This window comes from Siphateles boraxobius, unplaced genomic scaffold, assembly GCF_051911475.1.
Source record: "Siphateles boraxobius isolate OS27281-9 unplaced genomic scaffold, OSU_SipBor_1 41, whole genome shotgun sequence".
NCBI classification, from domain to species: domain Eukaryota; kingdom Metazoa; phylum Chordata; class Actinopteri; order Cypriniformes; family Leuciscidae; genus Siphateles; species Siphateles boraxobius.
In genome coordinates this window covers 12,925,880-12,948,807 of record NW_027509042.1, presented here as the reverse complement: position 1 = coordinate 12,948,807, position 22,928 = coordinate 12,925,880, and the positions used below count along the sequence as shown (strand labels likewise).

General features: G+C 40.2%; 1 protein-coding gene and 1 long non-coding RNA gene across 2 annotated transcripts; one reads left to right on the top strand and one right to left on the bottom strand.

Moving 5' to 3' along the window:
* The first annotated feature begins 6,578 nt into the window (after positions 1-6,578).
* LOC143707207 (uncharacterized) lies at positions 6,579-8,887 on the top strand. The gene is made up of 3 exons (XR_013193105.1): positions 6,579-6,619; positions 6,727-6,783; positions 7,022-8,887. It is a non-coding gene; the product is annotated as an uncharacterized LOC143707207 (long non-coding RNA).
* Positions 8,888-18,946: 10,059 nt separating this feature from the next.
* her6 (hairy-related 6) lies at positions 18,947-20,769 on the bottom strand. Its single transcript, XM_077198489.1, has 4 exons — positions 20,420-20,769; positions 20,182-20,277; positions 19,981-20,068; positions 18,947-19,762 (listed from the first exon to the last, which is right to left on the bottom strand). Exons 1-4 carry the CDS (start codon positions 20,525-20,527, stop codon positions 19,245-19,247), a joined length of 810 nt encoding a protein of 269 aa, XP_077054604.1. The 5' UTR covers positions 20,528-20,769; the 3' UTR covers positions 18,947-19,244.
* Between the last annotated feature and the right edge of the window lie 2,159 nt (positions 20,770-22,928).

Genomic DNA, 22,928 nt, shown 5'->3' with positions numbered 1-22,928 from the left:
CGTGAATGACGGGTGGTTGGGCAGATATTGTGTTTTGCGGTAGGTGGTATGCCATACGGAACCGTTGCCACTGAAACTGCATATTAACGCACCAGTGGGGCTCGACAGCCTTATTCAAACGAGTTGGCGCGTATGGTTGGGTTGCGGAGAGATTGTGAGATTGTGGTTAGGTCTCAGCAGCAAGAGGGAAGTAGAGGTCAGTAAGCTGGGCTGAGTTGAGTGGGGGACGGAGGGGGGTGACTCTGGGACGCCAGAGTCACTGTCGAGCCCTCTTGAGGTGTCGTGGGCTAGTCGACGAAACACTGAGGACGGAAGGTGAACACTTGAAGACACTGGAGATGTTCCCTACTCCGCTCAATCCAGAGGGTTGTTATGGGGGGACCCCACTGGTGTTGCAGCCGTTGTGTGTGCTGACGCGCAAATACACTATTAACACCAGACAGAAGGAGATTCACGTCACCAGATGGAAAGAAGCGTAAATGGATGGAGAAGCATAGGTTGCTGTAAAGCTACGTCTTAGTTGGTGCTTATCTTGGCGAAAGCCGAGTACAAATCAGCATGAAGTTTAAACATCTACTCTCGTGTAATGGAAATCATGTATCAAATACAAAGAGACTTTCGTGATCAAGATCTGGCAGCAGCGGCACATTTTTTCTCTTGGGCGAGCAATTCGCAGACAGCTTACCCTGCGCATTAAATTCCCCATATGCCATTGAGCAAACCAAAGAGAACCCGGTACTGTGAGTGAGTGGCAGATTTTAAGAAAATTACCGAAGTTTGGCACATAAATAAATGACGGAGAGTTACATACATATAATTGCCAACATTTTTAAGTGGTTCACCACAAACAAGGGAATTTATAGTAATTTATAGTGTTAATGTTAATTAGCAAGTCCATGAATGGCTTGGGTATGCAGAGCATTCAATGCTTACATGGACCGCGCGTCACTGATATTTATATATATATATATATATATATATATATATATATATATACTCACACACATTTGAATGTAATTCATAGAAGTATATTATGTAATTATTTCTATTATTTGGTTTGTCTGTCATTATTCAATTATTTCACTAACTTGTTAGAATACATACATAGAATATTTTATTATGTATAGTTATATTTATATTAGAATATTTTATTAATAACAACATTTAAAAAACATTAAAAAGATAACAGATATATTTGACATATTCTGCAAAAATCAGTTGAGATAAGTTTTCCCTATAGGGGGTCTTCTTGTCCCGGGGTAGGGGCTCATGTTATCCCATCGGAGGTAAGATGGCCCCTTTTTATGATTTTCAGTTTTGTGCATTAAAAACTAAATTTGCAAATGTTTCAATTTATTTTAGTGTGTATCATGTTGCTAAAAATATGTTACAATTTAGCAGAAAATGTTTATAAGAGTGGTGTCTTTTTCTGTCATTAATTGTCCCAGACACGATCAAACAATCTCTTTTCAAGGATAGGAGTATGTAAAACTAAGTGTTGGTATTCACAGCTTTGCATTGTCTCATCTATGATGGATGTTCTTATTTATAATTTTTCTTTTTTCTACAGACAACTTGATTATTTAGTGTCTACACAGCAGGGACTCAAAGGCACCCCACTAGGGGTTCTGAGAGCTGACCATCTGCTGGGGGTCTCTTTACCCCCTGGTCTAGTCCTGGAGCTGGCATTGTATACGAGTGACACTGCTAAGCTGTGTGCCCATCTCCAAAAGAACTTCTGAAGATTGAGTTTGTAGACACAGTTAGCTATACAGCTGGCCACTTTCTGTTTGAAAATAAACAGAGATGTCCGTTACTGTCATTTTTATAGCCATAAGATTCATAAATGTTGTTTTTATAGAAGAGGGTTTAGAAGTATTGGCCAGGACTCTTTAATATCCATTTCGATGTCTAGAATCTAGAATGGCTACATTATGACTATACAGTTTACCCAAAAAAGAAAATTCCTATTTCTTAACCTGTTTACTTCCTTCTTTGGAACACAAAAGAAGATTTTTTTTGTTTTGTTTTTTTTGCACATAAAATGAAAGTCAATAGGGCGCAAAATAACCCTGGACCCCATTGGACAGGTTTAGAATGACATGAGTGTGAGTAAATTATGTCAGAATTTTCATTTTGTGGGATAACACAAATTGTGTTTCTTCTGTTTGGAGGGTTAATATTTGGAGGTTAATATTTGGTTGCACTCATGCATTTATGAGTGCAACCACAGTCAAGACAAAGGTGATAATCCATGTTTCACCTTATACACCATACCTTTTGTGCTCTTTTCATTTTTGTTTTGATTAATGGTCCATTTCATCACTGTCTCTGATACCTGCCACAGCCAATAAGGCACAAAAACGAGGGGCTGTGGCAGAACTAACTTAATTCTTGTCGTACGCCCCTTTGCAAGGTATGGGAAAAATAGTGTGGTCTGAAGTTTTTGCGTTGAGAGAAGCGCTCTGAATGGGGAAAAGGAGAAAGGAGCTGAAAGGAAAAGGAACTCAGTCAATGGAAAGGGGCTGGAATGGATTGAATAAACCAATACCCCCGTCCACAGTGTTGATATTTCCCTCAATGGCTCCTTCTAAAGTGAGCATTTTAAGCCACCCCGACACACTAAATTTGCCCATTGTGGCGGGAGAGGCCCCTGCCTCTCATAAGACTAGGTAAGGAGGCACTGGGGGCAGATGGAACCTGCCTATCACCTCAATGGTGCCTTTCTACCCCTGAGCCTACTCTCTATGCCTCCCTGCCATTCACTAGGCCCAGTGGGAATGTCCCTGGACCCTGCTCTTTGGTAGCAGCCCCATACAATGAGTCTCTCTAGCAAGGTTGAATGTGGCCCCATTGTTACACCCAGGGCCATTAAACCACCTCCTGGGCAAACAAGAGCGTCCCTCTTCCTTTATGAAGGCCAAAGAAGCAACAAAGAGAGGAGTCATCGAGACAGAGAGGGGCTGGCCTTTGTTTGGTGTCTTTTCTGAAGGTCTTCAATAGCTGAACTGGGAAGGGGAGGCTTCTGTTTGGTCTTTAGCCTGCCCATATTGCTGGACACTGTTGTTTGATAAAGCGGAGATGTGAAGTTAATTGACTGAATGGCCCCTAAACGCCATGCCACAAATAATTCGAGAGGGCAGAAAAAACTTATTGTGTACCAATAAGTTCCCACTTCTATCACATGGGAGAAATTCTAGCTGGACTCCCTAAGGGTCAAGAAACATTAAAGGCTGTTGAGAGTGTTGAGCAAGTATACAGTTCAGGGTAAAATAACACCATGGCAGCTAAGAAAAAGGACAATGTTGACTTTCTTTGCATGCCAAAATTACTATATTGGATACAGGACATTATAATTAAAATTAGAATTAAAGGAATATTCTATGTTCAATACAATTTAAACCAATTTCTAGCATTATATATAATAATATTGAAGATTATGTTGAGGCACTTTCAATAGAAGTGAATGGGGCCATTTTTTTGTTTTTTTTAAAGCATTGAAAGACTATAATGTTATAAAGCAACTTGCATTCATTTCTAATTGTTTCTGTTAAATGTATGTATTAGATGTTTATTCTTAAGATGTTGCATTGTAAAATTAATGAAAATCAACAAATATGTAAAATTAGATATAACTTTACAAAGAAAAGGTTTATTCTACGCGTGTGCTAAGCTCATGATAATAGGCAACATATTGTTTACTTTTTGTGGCTGTACTATTTAACCTTGAGTATTTTTATGCTTATGAATTGATCCTATTCACTGTAACTTTGATTTTACTTTATTAGGGCCCAAGCACCAATGGTGCGAGGACTCTCTTGGAATTGCTCCGTTGTTTTTTTTTTTTTAGCTTGATATCACAAATGTGTGATGACCCCTCTTTTACCTCCATTATCTTCCTTAACCAATGATTACCTGTCTGAAACCAACGCTGTCATCCAGAGGGCACTAGTTTTGAGGTTTAAGCTTTTGCTGTGGAGATGCTAGTCTCGAGAGGAGTAGACGTCTCCTCATACTGGTTCTCTTCCACCATGCCATCAAGCCCGAGGCCTAATCGAGTTATCATATCAACAAATCTCTCATCAGGGGCCCACGCCTGACACCAGCAGAAAGAGAGGCCAGTCGACGACTAATTTCCAGCAGCAGGATGCTAGAGCTCGCCTGCCAGGCAGGATGAAAAGTACCTGCAGAACCCAGTCGAGCTGCCCTCACCATCCCGCTGGGAGAGCACTCACGCTGGGCACCATGCTGGGGCTGTTATTCGATTAGCTGCAGCGCTAAGTGGGGAGCTCCATTCTACATTCTGAGAGAGCAGCGAGCCTCCCACAGGGCTGACGCTTCTCTCAACTATGAAGGGGCGAAAGCAGAGACAAGGCGAATCAAAGGGAGTGTGCGACTATAATCTGAATAAATAGGCTGTCTGTGATTCTGTAATGAGCAGGTTCTTGACACAGAAGACAGCTATGATGGGACTTATATCAATGACAGCAATACAGTAACATCCAGCAAGATCAAGCCTGGCATTCAAGACTAGACCCTCAATTTCAACTTGGATGCAAATGTGCATAAAATCTTAAAAACACATAATCAATGAGAATTCATATGAATGATTTAATTGAAGTGTAAAAATATGAAATTGAGAGAAATTAAGAACATAAATGTAATATTTATACTGGCTGGTATGAATAAAGCTACATTCCTAATTGCTCAACAAAATGGTCAGCTCTGAATGACCTCGCACCATTCTGCTCTCTTACAACAGTGCAGTACAGGTCGGTTTCTCTAAGAATGAGTGCACATAGAGAGGTGGCAAGTGGGGGCCCTCAAGTTGACCTGACACTCTTCTGCTACCTGCTGTTTCACACAAAGGGAGCCAATCACAGAACTCTTCAGAAGAAAGCCAAAAAGATAATGAGAGCACTATAGCTCTCGCCTCTATTCGCCCAATGGCCACTTTGTATGCCATGAATAAGATTTATACTCCAGGAGTCATTATTCAACAGACTATTTTTCTTTGACTCACTCTTTTTTGTACGAGTATTCCCTCTCTCGCTCTCTTTTTTTACAAGTTGAATCACGAAGATGCCCGTCAAGCATCGCAAATTGATTATAGTCTTAAACATTTATTAGATTACCACGGCCGGAGCAAACAATCAAGAGGGTGAGAGCTGTCAAGTGGTCTGGAATTCCACTATAACTCTTGTCAAAGGGATGCTTGCATGTTTCAGCTCTCCTTCTTGGGTATAGGATTGTGCAATTCTGCATTATCAGCATAAATCTTAATCATTGGCATAAATACATTAAAGATATACCGTTAAAATATACACATGGCAGTCAAAACATAATAATTAAACATACACACATTTTTTGTATACCGTTCAAAACGTTGATGTCTATAATATTTTTTTGTAACATTCTAAATGTCTTTATTGTCACTTTGGATCAAATGAATGCATCCTTTCTTATTTAAAGTATTAATTTATTTTAAATATATATATATATATATATATATATATACTGATACTGATTGTATATACTGTATATAAATATATATATATAAATAATTGAAGACCAAATGTTTTAATATGTAGTATTATAGTATTTATACTATGTTTATACTATATATTTAATAAATATATTTTCATAGTTTGAATTTAAGCGTTCCCAAACTTTTTGAGGCCGCTGTACAACAATAATTGTTTCATGATACAAATGAATAAATGTTCTATAAACTTGACAGCACGTAAAACTGTTTTTTTCTTTCTTTCATACCCTCACACACTTTCCATGGCACGCCAGTGCAGCCGAAGCTTTCAGTGGCTTGCAGAGTGAAATAGATTTTTCTCCCTCTATTATCCACCATTTTAATCCCATTTTCATCTCTCTCCTGTCACACAAAGAGAGCTGGCATGGCAGGAGCTCTGGAGTTCTCCTCTGAGCAGGCATGCCATCAGGGTTATGATTAGAATGTCAGAGCAGCTGTGAGTCGGCCTGCAGTTTGGTGCTGGACTAGCACACACTGGATCTAAGGCCTGAATGCTCTCCGACCTGCCATAAGGCAAGTCCTCTAAAAAAATGCAACCATAAAAATACCTAAGAGCACCCCCACCCAACACATTAAGCTCCGTTCTAAGAAAATGGGGGTGCTCAGATGTGCTCTGCTTTTCAATTGTGATTTTCAATCACTGGCCAGGGATGCTGAGGCCTGCAAATCTGCCACCTTGAAAAGGCAGAGGGAAATTGATGGAGGTCTGTTTGAAAGGGCTGTTCACAGAGCACATGGAGAACTGCTTCATCAAAAGGTGGCACTGTCAAGACCCAGGACAAGGCTCTTTGAGTTAATCCCTAATTAGCTGAATCAGCAAAAAAACTAAAAACAAAAGCAACTCAACAATTATTAGTTTAGAGAGTTTGTGATAATGAAAAGCAAAGTCCAAAGGGAATCATTATACATTGACTTCAGACCCAATGAGTCACACATAGTTCAACAGTTAAGAAACGGCAAGACCAAAGATAATTAACCAAAACAAACTATTAATTTTAGAATGAGACAAGGGGGCAGTCACAGGAATAAATGAGCCATGACCATTGGAAGTCTTGCAGCTGTCTGGCTTAGAGAGTGAGTTTCCTTTCTTTTTGCTTTCTAACTAACTGCCTTATATATAAGCATTAGCTTATAGACTTGAGAAAGGCATTTAATCACCATTGTCTTACCATTTTCTTCAGCTTTTGTGCCAAAGAATGCTTACCATGTGCTCAAATTCTTCTTACTGGCTGTTTATGGTAAGAATAAATATTTGTTTAAACAAAATTACAGAATAATTTATTTAAAACATGAAATGCTTATTTGAAAACCACTATATATATATATATATATATATATATTTATATATATATATATATATATATATATATATATATATAATAGTAATATAACATAATATAATGTTTATCGTAATATAGTATATTACAGTAATATAACGTTTAATATTTATTTAATATTATGTGCTTAATTATTTAGGTACAAGGATACCAATAGCACCGTGATGAAATCCTGTCAAAACAGTTTGCAGACCACACTTGTCACTTCAGTGCCTAGTGTTTAAAATCTTGAGGGCCCTTGAATACAAAGCTTGGAATGTGCCCTCGCCGAAGGAAAGTACGTCGAAGGACTTCGCCCATCTCTGTCGCATTATGGTATGGGTTAAACACACTTGTCTGCCGCTGGTGGGAAAGCTATGCCTAGCTTGGCGTGGGGCAGAAGGGGGTGTGTGGGGGCTCTTTGAGTTTTTGTATGGGAATGTGTGGTTACTCAGTGAGACTGCTTTGAATGTGAAAGAGCACCCACCTCAGAGAGACAGCCCAGGCGGCCGGCCCATGAAAGACGGGTTGGCAGCTGCACGGCACGGAACCAATGTGACCGTGAAGGGGCAGCACGGGAGCATGCAGTATGTGGCAGAACCTTCCTGGCACCTCACGCCAGCTCTACTTTCCACGCCGCTCACTCTCCTCCCTGGGACCTCCACCAACAACCCCTCCAGACCCCGGCCCGCACCCTCAGTAACCCCACAGGAAAAAGAGGGCTATGCAGGTGGTCCCCTCTGACAGCCCTGACTCTACACGTCTTTGCATGCCGTCACTCTATCCGTGGACAGCTAAAGGAAAGCAAAGGGATGGTTAAATGGCAGATAAAACAGTTTTTCAGAAAAGTGGCTGGGGGAAACATGATGCTCTACACCACAGGGATTTATTCTGCTCTTCAAGCTCCATTAGTACCTGATGCAGAGCCTTTTCTAATTTTGCTGGTTCTTTTGTCTCTCCCAGATCTTGTCTGAGTGGGTGAATGGTTTAGATGTTGAGGTTAAATAGGCATTATTCTCTCTGTGCTCTCAAAAGCCTAATAAGGGTTCTTCCTTTCTGTATAGATCCCACTGGTAGTATTCTAGAGAGAATTGCGGAGCCATTGAGATCCTCTCAAGAGCCACTATCAACAAAAACTTCACACGTGATTATGATCATGTGCCTCTGGAGAATTTTAAATAGATCCTTTTTGTGTTTCATATACGTGTAATGCTAAGCAAGACACACACACACACACACACACACACACACACACACGCATATCATCAATTAGTTAATATTATTAATTACAATTTCTGAAGCACAATTCACATAGACCTTAAGTCATGATGTAACATGGTTTGTTGGTTGACTGTGTGCATGTATACCTTCATTTTACAGAAAGGAGAGATTTGTGGGGGATGGAAAAGAGACAGTAAGCCTGCATCCAATTTTTTTTTTTAAAGCTTCCTGTGTAAGAGAGAAACTGCACGCTATAAGTGATGAAAGGGGCTCATTCTCCCAATGCGAGATCCTCTCGGATTCTTCAGGCTCACTTAAGCAGAACCATACACACACATCCCGCTGTCCACCCGACATGATCAAATTCACAAAACTTTCAGTTTATCTCACACCTGAAGCATCTACTCTGAACTCCTCCCATCTTATTCAACGGTAGTCTGTCATTACGAGGCTGTTTACACAAATGTGGTGTGCGGGTGAACACATTTTTATTTACACACCATAACCCACAGATAGCCTGCACTTTGCTTCCAAAAGCCATGATATATGTTCGTATAATTTTATTTTTATATTGTTCCTTTTTTTGTTTTTTTGCATTCATAGCTGTAACAAAGTCTATTAGTTTTATTTTAAAATATAGAGGGGTGAATTCAGGTAAATTGGAGCACTCTTTGCCATTGAGATGACTGGAAAAATGTCCCAATGATCCTGAATTAATCCTATGTTTGAATAAATTAGTTACATACATTATAATAAATATTATGATGTATTTATTATCTGGAGATTTATCTACTGAAATGTTGATTTAATTTCCTGTCACTTCAAAAGGGATGCAGAAGCACCATATACTAAAGCATTGTAAAATTCATGCACTTTATTTCAAGTCTTCTGAAATCATATGACAGCTTTGTGTGGCAAATAGACCAAAATACAATCATTTTTTCACTGATAATCTTCCCCTCCAATGATCTAATAACCAGTAAGTTGAGAATGATTTTTTTTTTTTTTCACAGATCAGATCTCGCAACTTCTCTCATGAAAGCATGGAGATTTTAAATAAAAAAAACAATACCAAGTTGTATGGAACACTTTTATGATTTTTTAATTTTTTTTTATTATTATTTACTTTCATTAAGTTGAAAAGGGTAGCCAAATATTCAGCAAAATTTCACCTTTTGTGCTCTGTGAAAGAAATAAACCAACATTAAGGAGATTAAATAAAGAAAAAACTATGAACTCTTGCTTTAAATGGAGGCCTGAAATTTTTGGAAGGAATTTTTTGTCTGTTTTTTTCCCAGGACATAAGGACTTGAAATATTTTGTGCTTCCTAAGGAACAAGGCAGCAAATAACCCCTTGGGCCCTATCAGTGAAATCTACACCACAGAATGATTTCACGTTCTCTGTCTGTGTTTTCAGTGACCACCTGTTCAGCTTTCTGCCGAGGAATGATCTGTGTCTGACCCTATTGTAGTACCCAAATATTCTTTACATCTATTACTGGGCAAGAAACTAAAGCCTTTTCCAGTTTCCCCCTATTATTTTATGGAGCTTTACTATCATCTCACCATGGTTACATGTCTTTCTTCACCATTTAACCAGACAAGCGGCGCAGAGGAAGAAGTCTTTAGATTTCTATATGTCTGCCCAGCTGTCTCTTATAGCACGACGTGCTGTCAAAGAGAATTCTGGGAACGGCAGGAGTTTGGTGCTGCCACGACAAAAGGTTTAGATTTACAGGGATTTTTTGGGGGGTTGAGACTGCAAAATGAACTGTAACATTGAAACGTTTATAGAAGGGGGCTTCAGTTTTAACAGTGTGCTTTGAAAGAAGGTTCTTACGGCATGTATAAACGAATGCGGGAAGGGTCTTTATTGTACAGCACATCTACATTTTTACTGCAGACTATATTGGTATGCAAGACACAAGGTGTACAGTGTTCAGACATTGTAGGGGGGGAAAGGAATGTCCATATAGTGAATGTGGTGTGTTATTAGGTGTTTGCATGTGAAACCCCGATAGACTGTAAAATAAAGTCTACATTTCTAACAGGATGCAGAAGACCTCTAAAAATATACAGATGTTCTGTGTGCCGCATCACTTCTTTTACCACTAAATGAATGTGTAGACACTGAATGGATATGGACAAATAGTGACAAAGTGGTGAAATATAGGCATCTGTGTGCCAGTGATACAGAAACTTATCTCCTGCCATCTGAATCAAATTGTCCCTGCTTTCAGTGAGCATCCTACAGTCTTTAGTGTTACACAGAGATGGTAATACAACTTGACTGTTATTAATATTCTCCTAGGCTTCATACATAGAAAGCTCACCTAAATTATGCTAATAAAGGCAGATTTTGACCTAAAGGGAACACAAACTGAATACCTCCAATGCCTTCTTGAGACAGGCCACTGCTCAAAGGAGGATTATAAAAACATTAGTCACAGAATCCACATTTCAATGACGCCACATATTTCAAGTCACTGCTGATTACTCTGACACCATTTGTTGAGGGTTCTGGCTTTCAGGGGTAAAAGGAAGCCACATTGCATTGAGACACATGGGAACAGGATACTCGATCTCCCTCCTCCTGCACTTTAGTGAACTGAAAATATTGTATCGGTTTCAATTATGGATAGTTTTAGACCGTTTCATGTGTTTTGTTCTACTTATACCCTTTTGTTTCATTTCTAAAGATTAAAGGGATAGTTCACTCAAAAATTTAAATTCTGTCACCATTTACTTACCCTCTTGTCATTCCAAACCTAAATTAATTTTTCTGTGGTATACAAAAGAATATATTTTGAAAAATGTTGGAAATTAAACAGTTACCAACTGTTACTGAATGTCAATGCTAACCAAAACTGTTAGGTTACCCAAATTCTTCAAAACAATCTTTTGTGTTCAGCAGAAGTCATACAGGTTGCAAACAACATGAGTGTGAGTAAATGATGACCAGATGTTCATTGTTGATGTTCATTGTTCATGTTCATTGATATATTGTTAATGAGTTTTTATGGATTGTATCGAGAAATATTGGTCCTTTGCTTGCTGCCAAAACAGCACTGACCCGCCAAGGCAAGACCCCTGAAGGTGTCCTGTGGTATCTGGCACTACAGCCTGATCTCATGAAAATGCGTCTCTATAGCACGCATTGTGTTTATCGTGCAATTTATACATGGAAATTTGTTTTTTTACGTGCATATGATATGCAGGTTTTGTATGCATATGATATGCAATTTATTGCAAGTAATACACCCGCACCCCACAACACTAATCCTACCCAAAGGTGTAATACACATGTACCCCACACCACTACTAATCGTACCCTAAACCAACCGATGCGTATCATATGCACGTAAAAACTAATTTTCACTTCTGACACTTCATAGAGATGAATCATAGAGATTCTGATAGGTCTGCAGCTACAAAGCCCTATACACAGCAGAGTGTGATGTACTGTGTGTTGTGACACCCTCCTCCCATAACCGTCATTAACATTTTGTGTGACCGGTTTGGTTTGTCAGACCACTGTTGGTAAATTCTCAACACGGGTGACTGGGAATAATCATAAACTGTAAAAAAAAAATGGATGTAGTGTCCGTGACGTCACCCGTAGGTTTCTGAAGAGCTTTTTTTGTCGCCATCTTGGTAGCGCGTCACTCCCAGATAAATGAAAATGGGCAAAAAGGCAGGATTAGCTGAGGTGACGAGACGGCTAACAGACAGCAGACAAACGGCTAGTAGTGACAGCAGCAGCAATCCACCCGTCCCGCAAGTGGCCACACCCTTAATTATGCAGAACTTTAAGGCTTGATATAATTTAAATGGGTTAGTTATAAAAAAATTCACCCCCCTCACAGTTGTCATGAAAGGCAAACTTAGCTATATAGACCAAAACCACTTTTTGCAACAGGCTGGTTTAAGGACTTTTGTTGTCTCGTCGTCTCCAGCCCCTTTGACGCCGAGACCCTGAAGACATTGTTCTGGATCGAGGCAACTTTCCACCACCCAATCGACCTCCCAGACACCACCGGATTGGACTGGAGGGAGACTATCATTAGGTGTCTGGAGAGCGACCTGATCCAGAACCCAACTAGACCCAGAGCCCGGATTACCACTTCAACTACGGAGAACTCGTTTGTGCCCCCCGCAAACGGAGAGCTACCAACAAGCACTACGTGGCAACCAGAGCCTGAGGAGAAGAGGACAGAGCTGACTGTTACCCCTGAAGAAGAGCTCCAGCATGAGTCTGACCAGGGGTGTGAGGGAATGATATCTATGAAGAATGAGGACAGGCTGATTAACTTCAATGAAAAGATTTCAACTCCCACCTATGCCCCCCGGTACCTTCATCATCGCTTTGTTTGGAAAGCAGCCATGACTGTTTCTCTTACCATTTGTCCGTTAAGTGTTGTGGCCTCCAGTCCTCCAGCCCCACCGCTGCCGGATGTCTACAGCCCTGCGCCGTCTCCGGGGAGTCCCTGTGACGTTGAGCCTCTGTTCTCTTCGCTTCATCTTGGCCTGTCGACCTGTCGGCTCCGTCTTGGCTCCTCCCACCTTCGACTCCACCAGGTCCCCTCGTCCTGCCGGCTCACCCTTGGTCAGTCGTCACACCGCTTCCACAGACTTATGTTCCTCCTTCCCTTCGGCGTCACCTCTACCCTCCATCACGCCGGCTCCACCTCATCCCTTCACAATCCCGTCACTCCAGCCTCTCACCATCACCTCGCCATCACATGGTCCACCTCCAGAGCCCCCTCCGGCAATCCCTTTGTTGCCATGTTACAGCACGAGGCCGCGAGGGGGGAGTACTGTCACAGTCATGTTTAGTTGTATTCAGTTGAAGAACTTTTAGTTTGTTTTCATTCAGCACATTTATTTCTGTTTTCCTTTGTCTACATTCCCGCCACACTTTAGTTTCTATGGTGACTATGATTAGTTAGATTGGTTCAGCTGTGTTTATCTCGTTATCGTTAGTATTTAATCTCATGTGTGTTCCTTTGAGTTTGTCCGGTCTCGTTTCAGTTATGTGTGTGTTTACCGCTACCTGTTTGGATTCTTATATTAAACCTTCTAGTGAAACTTTATTAATCTTTTTCTTCATCAGTCTGCCGACGCACGCGCGTTACATTAAAACCATTAAGAAGTTTTTTTGTGTTTTTTTCACAGTGTAGTACATCAATAGGTTGCTAAATTAAAAACATATATATAAAAAAGTAATGTAGTAAATAAATGCTCTCAATGCTCTGCTCTGAGTTTTGGACAAAACACCTTTTTATGTGTGGATGTTTTTTCAATGGACAAACTTTTTTCTGATCTGTATAGTGGTGCCACTTTTCTTGACTGAGATGAAATTCAGTCCCACTCCAAGCGCTGAAGGTGATCTGGAGGCCATCAAACAGCTTGAGTTTCCAGCGTTACTCCTGCACCTCTGAAACAAGACCACATTTCAATCAAGGCCAGGTGGGTCAGTTTGCATTGAGAATTAACATTTTGCACAAGGAATATACTGTAAAACTGCTGAACCAGAAGTGTGAAAAAAAGTCAAATGTTTGAACAGGTTTGCTTCAAGTTTTACCACTTTAATGAGAACCATATACACTTTTAAATATTGCAGTTTATCCTTGAAGCCACCAGGGGGCATTAGTAGATTCTAACACAGGACTCAATACCTTTTGAACATGACTGCCCTGCAACTAACTTACAAACATAAGAAACCCTCTTATTGAATTTACATTCAATAGATATGGCACATGTAACGCAACCTTAGCATGCCCACCCCCATCAAAACATGTCGCCCTACCCATCTCATTATGTCTGATGCAAAAGAGCATCGGCAGAACAGCAGCCTGTGGGAGTCAGATCAGAGTACCTTCCCAGAGTGATTGCTGGCAAGAATAAAAGCTCTGCGGTGGATCTGAAAGACAAGAATGTAAATAAAAACATAGACAGCGCGGCACTTTAATGGCTTGTCACACTAGTACACTATCGCACTGCCCAGCGATGTAGCGGTCCCACCACTGGTTTTATACAAAAAAAGGGATTAGCCAGTGGCCCACGGAAGCATTGCTGCGGCTTAAGCCATTTTGCGTGGACGGTGTGAGAGGCGGTGGGATAATGCCATTTCACATCCCTGTGTTTCAGATGCTCATGGAACCTTTAGCATGATTTGGGCCTCTCTATCTGGTACTGCAAAGTCCAGAAGAATGACTATGAGAACAAAACGTCACCTATGGATGAGATTTCAGAAAACAAGCACCACCTAATCTAAAGTGAGGAATTTAGACTGAAGCATACAATAATTTGACTTTAGGATTAAAACCGTGTGTGTTCTGTAAGATTGTAGTATACAAGCTGAAAAAAGGAAGTAGCATTAAAACATTTCTTTGAGCTGATATTGCACAAGTTAGGTTACACTTTATTTCGATAGTCCACTTTCACATTCTACAAACTATAAGTTACTTTTCAACTACATGTCTAACTACAACTAATTGTTATTAGAGTATTAGTAGAGTGTTGAAGACTCTCAGTAGACTGTTAGGGTAGGGTTAGGTGTTAGGGTTCGGGTTAGGAAACTGAGTTGACTTGTTATTGTCAAGTTACTTATAGTCAGTAGAATGTCTGTTAGGGGACCAACAAAATAAAGTGTTAGCAAATATTAAGCAGACAGTCTACTAATACTCTAATGACAGTTAGTTGACATGTAGCTGCAAAGTTACTTATAGTTAGTAGAATGTTTAAAGTGTCTAAACTAAAGTGTCTAAACTATCGAAATAAAGTGTTACCAGAAGTTATTTTAAGTAGGAATATAAAAACAGCCACACAATCACAAGACTGTGACTTTTTGCGTGTCTGTATGTGTGTGTAAATATACATCCTATAGGAGTCTCCCAAGGGTCCTGTGACGGACACACTCTGGCCTATGACAGGAAGCACGTGTCCTCACACCTGCTTGAATCCTTTTTATCTCTAGATGTTCATACTGTCTCACCTTGAAAAAAAAACAAAAAAACATATGTATAACGGATTTAGATTGAAGAAAAAAGTGCCAGAAATGTGTCAGTATTCACACAAATACAAACCTCCTGAGACATTAGACTTCCAGAAAGGAAATCTATTAATTTTATTGTAGTTGATTTACAGGAAAAGAACTACACAAGCAACCAAAAACTACAGGATGGCTTCAATAGCCGCACATTCAATGTAAAAACTGAAAAATCGAATATTATGTCATCGTTAGGTAATTAATTAATAATTATATGATTTAGAACAGAATGGGGGGTGCAAAAGACTCAAAAAGCTACCAATCGGGTTTACAGATTGTGTTTTTACCCTTATTATGACATTATAGTCTTTATAGTCTTTGCTATCTTTGCTATTTAGCATTTAGTTGAGAGATTTGAATGTATCAAAAAAATTGTGATTGGGCCCAAGTCGAGTATCCTGTCTAAGTGTATAATGTTTGGTTAGATTGTGAAAAGGCAGCATATTTATATGACAGCATATCTATTTTGAACTTGATCTTAAGTGTGTATCTGTTTTCAGCATTGATGATAAGAAATACTTCAAATTGGCATGTTAAAATGATTTCTGAAGGATCATGTGAATGAAGACTGGAATAATGGCTGCTGAAAATTCAGCTTTGCCTTCAATTCATTATATTTTAAAATATATTAAAATAGAAAAAAAGGTATTTATAAAAGCTAACAATATTACTTTTACTGTATTTTTAATCAAATGCGTAGGCCTATATGAGATACTAAATACAGTCTCCCTTGCTTGTTACACATATTTACATGCCACGATAAGCCAAAATGTCTCAGTGCTTAATTGAGCAAAACAAAAACAAAAATGTTTTGCTATGATTCATTTTCAGATTTCAAATGATCCAATTTCATTGCCATAGACAAAATAAATATCTTCCATCAACATTTTGGAAAGAATTCCCATCTTGTGTTCATATGCCTTTAAGCTTTTTAAACTTTAAATGCTGCAGATCTTTTGCCATCTCCTTCATTTGCCGTGCTAAAAGTGCCACTTTGATTACTCATCGGTCACTCACATTAATCCTTATTTGCTCCTGTCAGAATGAAAGCCCCGGGCCTCTCCTGTCTGAGAACTTAAAAAAGTTGTTTAGGCTCTCAGTCTCAAATCAAAGCTTCCTGTTTATATAAAAGTTTATATTTTTTGGCACAGTGAAAATCACATTTTTGTGTGGAAGAAGATAAGAGTAAATTGATTGAATATTATGAATAATACATTTGTTTTTTCTGTATTTGCAGCTAGTTGTAACTGACTATCCAACTCCTGTCTCTTTGAATGGTATCACTTGCAACAAACTCTACTTCTGTAACTGTATATTTAGTGAACATGTTCTTCTCGTCGCGGCTTCCATCATTCCATCTTCCTTTCTGTCCCCTGTCCTCGTCCTCACGTATGCCTCTGCTGTCAAACTTCCCACATACTGCCCCAATCAGCTCCACTCTAACCCCCTCAGATGAGCCCTGTGCGTCAGCGCATGCTGGCAGGCAGGCAGGCGGTGGGGTGTTTGGGCAAGCAGCGGGAGAGTTGATGCGTGTGTCAGAGAGACGCTCTCCCACATTCCCCCGGCGGCTGGCAGTGCGCCGGCTGTGGGAAGGGGGTTCGCCTCTTTCTCACGACCTCTCAGGTTCCTCAGCTCATCTGGGAGCTATTCATTTCCTGCCAGAAAACAGCCTTTCCCCTGCAACTGCAGGAGAGGGCGAGAGAGGGAAAGGGAGTGCGAATGAGAGAAAGAGGGCTGCATAGTGAGTCCAGAGCTTGGTACAGCAATCCCTGTGCTTAAATCATAAATCCCAGGCTTGTCAGGGCTACAATCAAAGACAATGCGGTAATGATGACGAGTTAAGAGAGAGAAAGAAGGAGAGAGAGAGATAGAATGAGGCAAAGAAAGAGAGCGAGAGAGAGTTTGTGCCATATGGTAACACTTAAGAGCCAAGGAGGAAGCAGAGAGGGGGCTTTCGTTTAGTCCTTTCTATTTTTCTCCCTTTCCCCCCTCCTCCTTTCTCCTCTCAAGACTCTTGCATTTGCACAGAGTGTGGGAAAAGTTAATTGACATACATGCCGGCTAACCCTCCGGTCATGTTGTGACATGTGCACGGGTGCCCCGGCACAGTGGTCAGTGTGCCAGTAACCTGAGATCCTCGTAAAGCTGTCCTCTAGAGGCGTGCTATAGCAAGACGGGCAGGGGGAAGCACGCCTGAAGGGGGTCGGCCGGTTTCTTGGGCTGCACTGCTCGCCTCTGGATCCAGCTGTGGAACCATGGAATAAACAGGAAATGAATGCATGGTCCACCACATCATTGTGGATCTGTTGCGGTGGTGTTGTGCTCAAACTTAAGGTGGGCAAAGCAGGCTGACCGTATATGCGTTTCAAGATTAGCATGTCCTTACAGGCAACATGTGGTTCCAATCTCTATACTCTCGGCACCACAAAAGGTGTGATTGAAATTCAAAATGATTGCACTTATCTACACGTTGTGCCTCAAAGCAGGTAATTGCAAACACCTGCAATGCCCCCTTCAAAGAATGGCCACACTGAAATAGCTATAGGCAACACGCACCTGGAAAACACAGGGATGCATGAAGGAAACGTTTCATCATGTCAAGCGTTTTCCTATTTTACTTTAAATAAAAGCCATGTGAGTTGTGTGTAAAAATTTCTGCATCCTTTATGCCCACACAGAGATAAAAGCATATGTAATAAGTAGTCCACTTTTCATTACTTTGTTATTATCATAATCATTTATTGAGTTTATTGTTTTTTTAATCATACATTCTTATTTTTTGATGCAGATGCTTATAAATAAATAAATAAATAAATAAATAAATAAATACATTTATGTTAACTTGCCATTATTCTAGTAATGTGGCTAGGTAAATGTCCTTATATTCTTTCAAACCTGAAAGTGTTCACCAGTCCGCTCGTTGACAGTGCGTGTGTAGTTCACATTTGAATTACTAGATGGCGCTAAATGGTTGTGTAATAAATATCGTTACTCGTAGCCTAGGCCTACTATCTCTGCTACTGAACTTTGATGCTACATTCAGCTTCAGACTCTAGTAATCCTCTTGATGGCTGTCAGCATGTCACACCCATATACAGACATTAATCGTTCAATAGTAATGTTTATAGAGTATTTATTGTGTTAAAATCCCCAGGCTAGATGTGTATAAAGCGATGTGCTATTAATTCAACCTTATTCCAATAGCCTATCGCCCTGTGTTCGACATAGCATCAAAAAATATTTTTTTTTTTTGAGAATCTTCATTTAATTAAACTTCAAGTTTTATGATATTTATCTTTAGTGATAAGAGAAAAGTAGTCTATTAAAAATACTTATATTTAAAAAAAAAACTTGGGTTTCACCATGTCAATCAATAGGCTAGCCTATATAATCTAGAAACTGTATGACCAGTCATAGCCTGTGACTGTAAATCTATTCAGTGTAGACGATTTTTTTTTTCCGAGAGTGAAAACGAGGCTGTGAGTGACAGATGTAGTTTGATCAGTTGATTGCAATGTTTAACAGGAAAAAATAATAAGTACCTTGTTAGACGTAGGACAACACAGATCGTAATGTAAATCCATATGCTACTACACTCGGGGACGTTTAATGTCTTATTCGCCGGCGTGGTTTAACATAGGCTAAGTTTTCCTGAGTTTGTGCTTGACAATGATTAAGAGTAGCAAGCAAGCTTCTTTAAAGACTGCAGCACGTTTAGCCTTAATTTGCATGTGATACGGCCCGAGTCTTTGCTTAAAGTAAGAATAAGCATGGTTAAATCGAAAACAGAATACAACTAATGAGGCAAAACGTTTCATTTTTCATATGTAATTTATTTATCTTCAAAAATGAAGAAACTTGAAAGCGCATTCAACATATCTTTGGCATCACAACGTGGAAAAGATACCGCAAATATAAAAATGCATTGAACGGAATTCAACAATACAAAACTTATTTCAATATGAACTTCTCTCCCTTTTGATCTATACAAATATAGTGCATCATCTCATTAAAACACATTTTCATAAAAAAAAGTAAACACTGAACAAAGAAAACAAGTGTAATTTGTCTTTAAGAGTCTTTAAGAGTTTTTTTTTTCTTTCTCTCTGTCTACCAAGGCCTCCAAACGGAATCTGCCGTGACTGACGGAGCTCCCGGAGACACGGCCACCGGAACCGCTGTGCTGGAATTGTTGGCATACACTGGAATAACGGGGCCGTTTGGAGCAAAGGCAGCGTTGGGAATCAAAAAGGCGAACTGTCCGTCCGTTGCTGGCACAAGCTGGAAACCTCCGTAAACTTTTGTTGCGTCAGAAGTCAAGTTGGAGGAAGACGCGCTTTTGCAGGGGACTCCGTTAAGAGGCACAACGTTGGCTTGAGTCGCGCTGGGGATTTGAACCATCGGTTGGCTGAAGGATGGATGAGGAGGCCCGGCAGGTATCTGGTGCTGTGTTGGATAATTCATTGCGTTGATCTGCGTCATGCAGCTGGCTAGGTGACCCAGCAGCCGGGTCCTGACCTCGGTGTTAACCCCTTCACAGGTGGACAGGAAACGGGTCACCTCGTTCATGCACTCACTGAATCCAGCTCTGTATTTCCCAAGAACGGTGGGATCCGTGTTCAGCGCAGCTGTAAAGAAAATGAGGAAAGACTTTCGGTCAGATCATTTTTAGTGGAACTGAACATGAATTTGTTCTATAACTAATTCTATTCTATCTAGAAAACTAATCTTGCCACACTTAAACCAAGTTTAGCCTACACAAAGAAACGCTGCGTAAAAACTACAGCCGAGTTTCTGGAAATTCTCAAACTAATTTGTACAAATATTCATTAGATCCGCGGCTTACCGGTCATTTGTGCCCGCTGCATGTTTCTGAGATGTTTCACTGTCATCTCCAGGATGTCCGCTTTCTCAAGTTTGGAGTGTCTCGAGCTCTGTGTAAAAAAAGAAAGAAACGGGTTTAGATTAGCGCTATGTAAAGAGATGCATTAATATTTAACCCAGATATAATTGTTATAATCAATCGGACTTTCTGTAGGCTACTTACATCTTTTTTCAAGGCGTCTAAGATTAACGTTTTCAGCTGACCCAAGCTTTCGTTGATTCTCGCTCTTCTTCTTTTCTCCATTATGGGTTTAGAAGACTAAAATGCAAAAGAAAGAATAATAAGTCAATATGTCTATTAACTTCGGGAACTATTTCTTGCAATGTAATGCAATTCGCACATGTGCGCTGTTTGGAAATAAATGCAGTAGGTTACAGTTTAGCCTAATATCAATGCAAACCTTTCTGTGCTCCGAAGCCGTTTTGGGTTTATCAGGTGTACTGTTCATGCTCGCTGGAGTCGCGGCAACCGGAGAAGAGGAGTTTTTTTCCATGATGTCGGCAGGCATCTTCTCTGGGAAGTATCCTTTGAGATTGTTTTAAAAAGAAATCCTCCTGTTCAGTATCTTCTGTTAGAGTACACGCAGTAAAGTACGCAGATACAGTTCCAGATATGAATGGATATCCGCACGAAGTGTCCCGAGTTCAACTGGTGCGGCAATGATGTCACAGTCTCTGATTTCACCGTTTGCCAGCGGTCGTAGCAACTGCCTGCCTCAGCGTCGTGTTGGTCTTATTTATATCTCCGACTGCACGCGAACGGCTCGTGTGAAACTTCCCAAACTTTCTTTCCCACAGTAACTTTCTACCAATCAGCGCGAGGGACACGCGGCCCGAGGGGAGGATGGCTCGTGGTCGGCGCCACTCCATTGGTTGTTTAGCGTTTGAGCGGGTGGCCAATGGCGCGCGGCCGGGTTTAGGGCACAACCGGGACTGCCTTCAATCATTCAGTTTACATATTAACACTTAAGAGCCAGTCTCCGCAAAGAAACAGCAAACTTTGTAATTGCAATTCAATACACATATAGAACCACGCTGAAACTAAGTAATGAAAGAAAATACTAACGCATTATAGAAAACGTGAAAAAGTTGAGTGCCATAGCTTTAACATTAAAACATGTCAAATAAAATGCAGCTGAGTTTGCCTTTTACTAAATAAATAAGACTGTTGCAAAGACCGCAGTATGTAGCCAGACTGTTACAATATCCCAACTGATACGTCATTAAAAAGTGGTCTGAATTGTATACATCTGAAAAAAGAGGAGGGATATCTGTTTAACTTACATCTTCTCTGTCAAATTACACTGAAGAAAGTCCATTTCACTTTTCACAATAAATACTGTCATTTGATTTAAAGTGGCTGAAAAGGTGCACAACCTAATCAGTACAGGCTGTAACTTTCCCACCGCTTTGATTTTACTTTAAAAAACAAGGCAGCGATTAATTGTAGGCCTTCAATTTTAGTGTGTTAAATATTTTTTCTGTGTACAAGTTAATTTGACAAGCATGCTATTTCTTTAAGCGCGTCGCTGCTGTTGGCATTTTGACATCTGTCGGCTCACGAGCGCTATTGTGAATGTGGAGCACGTGCCAGGATGTTTTATTACCTCGGTGGTTGAGGTTTGGCTGGCGGGCTAGGGGTGGCGGTGGTGGTTTACATTAGAGGGAAGGTAAATAGCAGCTGCTGTTCTAAAAGCCTGGGAAAACCACGCCCACTGAGAGCTCGATCGGGCTTATCGGAATGCGAGCCAGTGTGAAGATATTTCAGACCGAAAGCGAGCAGAGCGCGGATAGTGTCCTCGACTGTGTCTGACAGAAGCAGCTCTAATTTAGGTCATGATTTTATGATCCTCGGACGAGGTCACAAACAAACGCAACAAAACACTAAATTCATTCATGCTTTTCTGCCTGTACTGCAATGAAAGCGCAAATAACAAAGTCCAAACGCATGTTGGGACAAAAATGATTGTCGACGTGTTGGTGTTTAAACGATGACGTTGACATATTGCATATTGCCATCTATTATCACCTAACAGACTTGACAGTTTAGTGGTGTCATAATCCACTAACAGTAAAGACACTGTTGGTGTGCGTGTATGGAGTGGGTTGCCAGCCCTCTGATATGCACATTTACAGGGGTGAGAGTCTCCAGCTGCTGCAGACCCCGCGACACGTGGCGCGCAAGCGGCGGGGGAAGGCGCTGCTCCTGCCGGCTTTGCGCGCGTTTGCGGGACAGGGCGCCGGGGGTTCGCCGGCAGTTCATCAGTGTGATGTGATATATCATAGTGGCAGGCTGCTAAACTGTCTGTGTTGCTATATGCGTTTCGGTTTCTAAACACATTTCCTCAGTTTTTGCTATAAAATTCGTATTGACGACACGACAGCGTTTATGTAACATGCATGCTGATATTAATTAACTACTATATGTGGCAAAGGCAATACATTAAAAGACAATACTTTCAATCAGATCCACAAAGCAATCACATCTTGTTCATTATCAGTCTTACTTTACCTGTGCACAAAAAATAGCATTCTATTGTACAGCTTGTGACTTTATTTATGTATGTATATTATTTTATTTTATTTTATTTCATTTCAATTTTTTGTACAAAAGAAAGACAGTCATTGTAACTCCAAGGGGTGAGTTGTAATTGCATCAGTTTAACCAATTAAAAATCCTGAGGTAAGAAAATTATTGTTAATGACTGTTATTTGAGAGAACTTAAAGCATTTAACCCTCTGGGGTCCTTCATTTCAGGGTCACACTCAGGGTCTTCGGGACCAAATGGTCCGGAAGGGTTTGATTCATATTTATTAAAAGAAAATCTTTTTTTTTTTTTTACTTGTTTTTTATAATATTTTTCTTTTCTTTTTTGGTGTTTTGAGATAATTTAAGATTTATAATTAATA

Coding starts and splice junctions, on each gene's coding strand:
- her6 (XM_077198489.1), bottom strand. CDS start 20,527: ATGCCTGCCGACATCATGGAAAAAAACTCCTCTTCTCCGGTTGCCGCG. Junction 20,278..20,419: donor CGGCTTCGGAGCACAGAAAG/GTTTGCATTGAT, acceptor TTTGCATTTTAG/TCTTCTAAACCCATAATGGA. Junction 20,069..20,181: donor TAGACGCCTTGAAAAAAGAT/GTAAGTAGCCTA, acceptor TTTTTTACACAG/AGCTCGAGACACTCCAAACT.